At 46.3% G+C, this 8,869-nt stretch overlaps 1 protein-coding gene across 1 annotated transcript in view; it reads left to right on the top strand.

Moving 5' to 3' along the window:
- ZNHIT6 (zinc finger HIT-type containing 6) overlaps positions 1–5,260 on the top strand; it is a 31,020-nt gene extending 25,760 nt beyond the window's left edge. The window contains exons 6-10 of the mRNA XM_044301310.1: positions 2,591–2,659; positions 3,000–3,080; positions 3,540–3,617; positions 4,160–4,284; positions 4,890–5,260. Coding sequence (XP_044157245.1) covers positions 2,591–2,659; positions 3,000–3,080; positions 3,540–3,617; positions 4,160–4,284; positions 4,890–4,933 — 397 coding nt within the window. The 3' untranslated portion in view covers positions 4,934–5,260. The remainder of the gene's footprint in view (positions 1–2,590; positions 2,660–2,999; positions 3,081–3,539; positions 3,618–4,159; positions 4,285–4,889) is intronic.
- The last annotated feature ends 3,609 nt before the right edge of the window (positions 5,261–8,869 follow it).

Genomic DNA, 8,869 nt, shown 5'->3' on the forward strand with positions numbered 1-8,869 from the left:
AAGTTAATACAAGGCACTTACTAATGTATTGTGATTCTCCATATTGCCTCCTTTGCTGGCTGGATTCATTTTTCCATCACATTATACATTGCTCGCTTCCAGGGGGTTATGACCACTGCTGCAGCACAGATATGAGGACAGGACCAGCTGAGCATGCGCGCTCCCACGGTCCTGGCCACCAAAGAGGCTGCTGCGTTTGCTATAGTGTGCAAGCATGACCACCGCTGCTGGATTGCAGGGTGGTCGTAACCCCTGGAAACAAGTGGTTTATAATGTGATGGAAAAATGAATCCAGCCAGCAAAGGAGGCAATATGGAGAATCACAATACATTAGTAAGTGCCTTGTATTAACTTTCTCTACATCAGGCATGTCCAAACTGCGGCCCTCCAGCTGTTGCAAAACTACAAATCCCAGCATGCCTGGATAGCTTACATCTTGGACGTTTATGACTGAATATGCTATAAATGTCTAAGTGCAGGTTCCACCTCTGGGGCCTGCTTCTATCTCAGGAATGGGCCCCCGTCACGCCTGCATGATGATGATGATGATGATTGGAGCTCTCTCCATTCACTATTATACCCGAGACAAGAAATCCGTCCAGGTCATATCCTGCCCCACACAGATGAACCAAACTAGAGAAAACCACGACTGTCCACACATGAGCCGGCTCAGCTGGCATCCTCTGAATGTAAACAAGAGTGTTGTAATTCACTGACAGCAAGCAGAGAACGAGAGAGTGGTTAGGAGTGGATCCACAAGGAGTATGCCTTATTGCAGCTGTAACCTGCCCATCTGGGTGAAGCTGAGCCGTGATGCCATAAACAGCCTGTGGGCACAAGCGGCGCTGTTTCTACCAAAAAAAAGACCCTTTTACTAATTTTAGACGAGCCCTTTGGCCATGCCGCGGGGTTGGTCTGACCTATTACATAATACATGGCGTAAGATCAGATGATTACGGAGCCAGGAGACTGCCTCATGTGGACGCCTGTCAGACATTCCTCGTCCACGCTGACTTCACAGATCCATTCCGTGCGTTTTCCAGACATACATTTACAACATAGGAAAAAAAAAACAGTGTTCCTTTATGTGGGTGCTGGGCAGTGCCAGTCTGGGAACGCATCAAAAGCCTCCTCAGTCCACGGAGAGACAAGTGACGCGGAGCCAGGAGCCAAGGCGTGTTTCATGAGGATGACCTCAGAAAGGGCTGCTCCTTGGCCGAGAGTCCAGTCTTGAGCCCATAAAGACACGTTTTATAACCCTCATGTGTGAGAGCTTTGCCATAGATAGGCCTAGCAACAAGTGTTGTGCGGATTTGGCTGTGAAACGCGTTGGACGGTCGGCCCCATGCAGGGTTGGGCCTGTTGCAGATATCAAAACAGCTCAGTTATAAAGAGGTCATGCCATGATTTATGGAAAAAAATAAATAAAAAATAGAGACATCATATAGTATATGACCATCTCTTTCTAACAAAGCTAGAACCAGCCCTGTACCTCACATGGATCCAGAGATCTCCTCATTCCCTGCTCCAATTGCTCTGCTAGATTCTCTTCAGGCAGCTCAGGGGGCGTGTCCTTTCTCAGGAGGGTGTTCTTCCTGCTACAGCTCTCTTCCTATCACTGCTCGGGGGGTGTCCTTTCTCAGGAGGGTGTTCTTTCTGCTACAGCTCTCTTCCTATCACAGCTCAGGGGGTGTGTCCTTTCTCAGGAGGGTGTTCTTTCTGCTACAGCTCTCTTCCTATCACTGCTCGGGGGGTGTCCTTTCTCAGGAGGGTGTTCTTTCTTCTACAGCTCTCTTCCTATCACAGCTCAGGGGGTGTGTCCTTTCTCAGGAGGACGTTCTTTCTGCTACAGCTCTCTTCCTATCACAGCTCAGGGGGTGTGTCCTTTCTCAGGAGGGTGTTCTTCCTGCTACAGCTCTCTTCCTATCACTGCTCGGGGGGTGTCCTTTCTCAGGAGGGTGTTCTTTCTGCTTCAGCTCTCTTCCTATCACAGCTCAGGGGGTGTGTCCTTTCTCAGGAGGGTGTTCTTTCTGCTACAGCTCTCTTCCTATCACAGCTCAGGGGGTGTGTCCTTTCTCAGGAGGGTGTTCTTTCTGCTACAGCTCTCTTCCTATCACAGCTCAGGGGGTGTGTCCTTTCTCAGGAGGGTGTTCTTTCTGCTACAGCTCTCTTCCTATCACAGCTCAGGGGGTGTGTCCTTTCTCAGGAGGGTGTTCTTCCTGCTACAGCTCTCTTCCTATCACAGCTCAGGGGGTGTGTCCTTTCTCCTGCAGCTTTTTCTCTGTAACTGTTACCGCTTCTAACAGAAAGATATGACTAAAGATTTAAACTGAGCACGTGCGACCATCTCAGTGAGGTGGACAGAGAAATAAGGAAAAGAGCAAACGGCAGGTGGCGCTATACATGCAGATACGTGTTATTGAATAACTCACTGACTTATATTGTTTTTAATTACATGCAATTACAAAAATATTCAGACCCAGGTTCTGTTTTAATTTTTTTTTAATATTTCACATGGGACAACCGCTTTCATGGATGAATAGTCTTACGTGGAGCCTTATGTCCTTTTCTTGTTATTTCCTGATTCTAGAGAGCAAAGATTTTATTGGCATTTAAAGCTTCAGTTTCCGCAGAGTCAGGCCGAGTACACGGAAAAGAGGTAACGGTTCATTTCTAGTTCTATTGACTGAAATATTGTAAAATGCAGTAATAAAATCTAACAAATTCTGCACTAAAATTACACAAATTATGTCTGATTGTGGTAATTATTAATTCAGAGGCCATAGATTAGGCACAACTCTGAATTTAGTATAAAATAGGAGGAGGAGTCACAGAAAAGGGGAGGAGAAAGCAGGGGCTCAGCATTTCTATGAAGCCTGGGTGACTCCGTGATGGCTGCTAAAAATGGCAGCTGTAACTGAATCCAAAGGGAGCAGAGAGGTCAAGGATGGCTGACATTAAGAATCAGAATCCATCATTAATATCTGTTTATTTGGCAGGGTACCAGATAATAAAACACTCAATGAGATCCTGAAAACCTACATCGACCCAGCCCAGTCTGATCCAACCATTCGCCAAAGGTAATTACTTGTTGTGTCTTGCAGGGTGCAGTATGCACATACTTCATTTTATGGACATGGCCTAGTTGCAGCTCAGTTCCATTCAAGTCAATGGGACTGAGCTGCAATACCAAGCACTGCCACTATACGATGTACGGCGCTGTGCTTGGTAAACGCCCAGGAGGCCGCAGTACTCACCAGAGCTCCAGTGAGCGCTGCAGCTTCCTGAAACAGCCAATCGATGGGGGTTCGGTCCCCGCCGATGTGATATTGATGACTTATCCTGTGATTAGGTTACCAATATTATTTCCCAGATAACCCATTTCATATTTTTTTTTCTGTATCTATTACAGATTTATTACACTGATTGTCACTAGAACCAAATTACAGCCACAAACTATCGTTTCACCATAGGAACTCATTTGGTGACCTTCCTTCACCAGTTCCTACTTCCTTCACCATTTCCTACTTCCTTTTCAGGTTAAGAGAGTACGTGAGGTCACCGTCTGATGTGAAGGTGTTTATGGTGGCAGAAAGGAAAATGCCTGGTCCAAACAGGTATGATTGCTTGGTCTTTATACTGGTTCCAACATTAAGGGGGGGCGGCAGCCAAAGGTGGTGTCATTTTGTGCGGAAAATCCACCCCAGATCCGCGGCAAAATCAGTAGCTCTTCCACTGCAGAATCTGCAGCGATTTCACCTTCAGCTTTGCAAAGGGTGAGATCTGCAGTGGGCCGCGGCACCGCATGTCAAGTGATTTCCGACTGCACTGCCGGAGGATGCATCTAATTTATGACAGGCCGCACACTTTGTCATAAATTGGGAGCGCCCTTCGGCAGTCCGTGTGCCTGGAGTGTAAAACAACTGCTAAGTGGAGTTGTTTTTTGCCAACATTTACACCTTTTCCAGGCATCAGTTTTGGTAAATTGACCAGAGCCGATGTTCCGTCCCCTGCAACTACCAAGTGGCAAGGATGGCTGAAAAAACAATATGTGGCGTAGGGATGTTAGTAAATGACGACCAAACTTTATTACAGAATTGTGCATACTTTAACCCTTTGGTGTCTTACTGCTCAGTTTTTACTTGGCTTGTTTGTATAGGTACTATGAACTGGACGCTAGTGAAAGTCTTCTAGAAAATCTCCGAAACAAAACAGTCATCGAGTACCCAACTCTCTATGTCACATTAAAGGATTTCACCAAGGATATTCTGCTGGTTAATCAGGGTGGGTACAGGTGTAGATGTACATTTCCTTTGCTACAGGTTCTCTGGCTTTATTTTCGTAGAAGAAATAGTTCTCCACCTAAACATTTCCTGTTTTCTGCAGCTCGCCTTTCAGCTTTGCTGCGTAGACTGGAGCAGTTCAGCAGAGTCGGCTCATTCCTATTAGAGGGGTGAGGGCCTCAATAACTGCTCTTTTGTAGCCCTTGAGGCCTAGACATGGCTGGATAGCAACACTACACATACCCATAATTCCCTGTATGCAGCTCCTCTACCACTTTCTGGTGTCAAGGAGAGAGGGCAGTGCTCCCTGCCTTCAGGAAAGTTAAATGGGGTGTTCCTAGCATCCCGTCATGTTTCTCGAGTCTATAGCTTACGCCAAAATAGCAATTGAACTAAGGGCATGTTATGGGCAAAGGGGTTTGGCAGGGCATCAGTCCCTCCTTTCTCTTTTACTGATGTTTTTGTAAAAATATCTAAAATGGAAAACCTTACTTTTAGCACTTGCCCTGTCCATAGATTGCCTGTGCCGAGAGATGGGGTGCACAATATCCATGAGCCATACATCCAAGTGACGGTCTCTGCTTTCTCTGCTGTGTCTCTTTCCAGGAAGGGATCCATCACCGTCTGTATCACAGGGAAGAGACTGGTGAGATCTGGAGCTGACACCCGTGTGCCTGTGTTACCGACTGAGCTGTAGGCCGCTTGCCAGCGTGTGACGTATATCGGGCAGAAAATCCATTGATGACTTTTGCCACTGCTGCACTTTTTTTTTTTTTTTTTCGCCAAAGATTTTTTTTAATTTTTTTGCGGTTTGTTTTATTAGAAAGAAAGTCAGTCGTGCCTTCTGCGGTCTATTATACCCTGTGATTTCTGAGAACATACACTGTACGCACATATATATAATGTATATATAAGTTTGCTTACATTTCTCCAGCCTGTTTGTTCATATTAAAGGGATATTCTATTCTGTTTTTAGCGACTGAAGTTTCCGTCACCGCTGTATCATTGGCCGCACCAGCTGGAGCTGGAACGCTTGTTAAGGCTAGTTTGCGCACAGAGGTTTTTATTTCCGGAAGATTCTCAGCATATTTGCCCTGTTGCGGACGGATCCTACGTCCGCAACCGTGGATTATAGGTAATGGGGCCGGATAGCATTCAAGTAGTTTCCTGCAAAGCCGGATCCAGAGAGACCCAGCAGGCGGTTCCCTGCCAGAATAGCCTGCCGGCTCTCACTAATGCTACTGTGAAACTAGCCTAAATCGGAAAGCTGCCCCATTTGTGGTCAGCTATAAAGTGGCTGTATGATTTAAGGAGAAATGTGGACAAACCCCCAGGATCTGCTTGAAATAAAGAACATCACTTACCTGAGCGATCCCGCGCTGCTGCTCTTATTCTCCCAGCTGCAGTAGTGACATCATATCTGCAACACGTGACCGCTGCAGCCAATCATTGGGCTTGTTGGGTTCCCCTCTGAGGCCAGTGATTGGATGCAGCGATCACATGTTGTCCAGCCGGGAGTGTGGGATCTCTCAGGTAAGTGGTGATCAGTTCTTTATTTCAGGCTGATCCGGAGAGATGTCCAGTTTTACTCCTGAGACAGGACAACCCCTTTAAGGATGAAGTCACACGGGGTGGATCTGTTGCTGAGGATAGGCCATCACTTAAAAAGGCTGGACAACCCCTTTTAATATGTTTTTGCTTTGAACTAATTAAAGGGGTCACCTGGGATTTTGATATTGATGGCCGAATGTCGGGATAGGTCATCAGTATGAGACCGGCGGGGGTCCGACTCCTGGTACCCCCGTTAATCAGCTGTTTTAAGAAGTGGTCGCAGTCACAGGATTCCGATGAGCACTGCGGCCTCATAGCGGCTTATCAAGCACAGCGCCATACATCGCATAGTGGCTGTGCTTGGTATTGCAGGTCAGGCGAATTGGGCTGAGCTCCGCCTAGGCCATGTGACTGATGTATGGCGACTCCACTGGCCTAAGCGCTCACGGAGCGCCACAGCCTCCTGGAGCAACTGATCAGCGTGGTGCTGAGGATAACCCATCAGTATCGAAACGTGTAGGGTGTGCTGATTCTGCGGTCTTAAAGATGAATCGAAAGTTTGCTAAAATGTGATCTCAGTCCTTCCAATAACTAAATTTAGCTGCTACTCCCTGACGAGCTGTGCATCCCTAACACGTCTTGTGAGGCGATTTCAAAAGAGAATTTCTTAATTTTTCCATTGAAAATAAATAAGTCTCCTTCCCTTTCATGTGCGCATTCCTGTTGCCCATGTGCTCTGAATTTAGTGGCACAGTAAAGCCGCTGCAGCCCGTCAGCATCATGTTTTATTACTTTGCTGTGATCTTCCACCATGTTAGAAATAATTGTTTTCCAGCCATTGCCGCTTGCGCCCAGGGATCTGGATGGCGATCTGCATTTTTCTCGTGCCAGCGGCGCGGCCAGATGTGGAGTCACCCGCTGTGCACTTATCACGTATTTTCTCAATTAAGATTTTTCTGAGATTTCCTGTTAATACCGCCGTTTACTGTATTTGTCTTTTATTGCGATGAGTCAGATTCAAGGCACGTTCCCCAGGACGGATTAGGCAATAAATACAGCCCTATAGTGCGCTATTAAAAAAAAAATATATAAAAACATACGGCTAGATAAAAAATAAAACCAGGAATTTCACAATGGCCCGAACCTGGACACGTGACTGATCCCGCTGCTCTGCAAGGGTTACCAGTGGACTGTCTCTTGCTGGGTTCTTTGCCATCTAGGAGAAATAAATAGATCTTATGCCCCAAAACTGGGGGGCACTTGACCCAGGCACCAACTATTCAGCCCCCAGGATCTGACTTGGAGGGGAATCTAGCCTGTGCAGCGCGGGAAATCCTATGTATTCTCCAGGCCAGTTTCACACACGCGTGTTCGGTCTGGAGAATATGATCCATGCGACAGCCGTATTTCCCAGACCGACCGTCGCTCAGCTGACCCGAACTCACTTCATCGGTGCACCCGACTGCAGGTTTGCTCTCCTGTACTTCGCTGCATCATGTGAATACAGGACAGTAGACCCACGGTCAGGCATCGTGGATAACTATGGAGGTCTTTCCCTGGCTGTTCATAGATTTAGTTATTTGAACAGCCGCCACATACTACTACATTTCCACTGCCGGGCAAATATATGGGCAACTGCAGCCTACCCCGCCACATCTCACTGCCAGCTAGACCTGTGGCAGTTTCTCACCCGGCCGGCTACTGTTGTGAATTGGGTTGTCTCAATGACGCAGCCCCTTCATAGGGATTTTACCCTAGTGCCAAACTTTAGTAAAACCAGAACGTGCTTGGTGCCACTAGTATACAAGAGTATGTGAAGCGGGCCACGTGGTCCAGAGCCACTGGTCAGAGAAAGCTGGCTAGACGGTGAACTTCCCCTGCCATGATAATTTTGGTTTTGGGTTGGGGACAATATTTTAAGTAATTCAGTCTCCATTGGGTGTGTCCTCTGCAGGTAGGTTCTGATGGTGGTGGGGAGGGGTGACCAGGGAACTCCTGGCCTAAAGGATCAAGAACGATGAGCATCTATCAAATTTTTTATTTTTTTCCATGTAAAACAGAAATGGGATCTTAGGCATCATGCACATCACTGTATCCGTTTTGCCGGACCTATTGACTTCAATGGTCTGTGGTTTGCAGAACGGATATGCAAATGCAGAAAGCGCACAGATGATACATGTCCGTTCTGCAGAAAGATAGAACAGCAAAATGTAGACCCGTTGAAGTCAATGGATTCGTGAAAAAATGCGAGATTTCATTGCAAACTCTAAACTCCACAAAACCTGCATCTTTGACTGCACCGTGTGAATAAGCACCGAGTCGTGTATTTAGTCTCCATTGCTCTGAAATTTATTTTTGTCTTCGACATTAGTCATAAGAAGCTTGTAAATTCAGCCGGTTTGCCCTGTCAGGGTTATTCCTGCTGATATGTGAACACGTAGCCTTGATTGAATAAAAAAAAAAAATTGGAAAGAATTTATGCAATGCCTGAACGTCGGGACGAGCGTTAGAAAGAGCAAGGAATGAATGGATGTTCTGTGGGAGGGCGGCTGGACCTTTCCATCAGTGTCATAGTTGTCCTCTGTTGCACGCTGACATATTACGGCTCTGCATAATGTTGCATCTGTTCCCCATCAGAATGAGAACATATTTGGATGCTGGTCATAGGGATCGGCTTGCAGGCTACGTGACTGCCTTTACGTAGGCTAGACCGCTGCCCTGCAGCATGCCGCCCCTTCAGTAAATTGTTCCTGCAGTAGATATAGTTGATGCCCCCTTGTTAGTGGCAAATTATAATACATTCTGTAATGGTTTAGAAGCCAATTTATATCGTCCCATTGAAAGTTATCTAGATGAGTAAATAGGGAACAGATTTTTAGTGTGAAATCCCGTCAGTAGGTGGCGACATTTTCTGCCAGAATTTTTAATTTCCTAGATTATTTTGCAAAAAAAATATTTGACAGTTCTGGTGAAAAACACTTGGAGTGTTCTGCATAATATATGAACTTATTACATAGGCTGTAATACTACAGCAG

The sequence above is a fragment of the Bufo gargarizans genome, chromosome 7, assembly GCF_014858855.1.
Source record: "Bufo gargarizans isolate SCDJY-AF-19 chromosome 7, ASM1485885v1, whole genome shotgun sequence".
In the NCBI taxonomy this organism is placed as follows: Eukaryota; Metazoa; Chordata; class Amphibia; order Anura; family Bufonidae; genus Bufo; species Bufo gargarizans.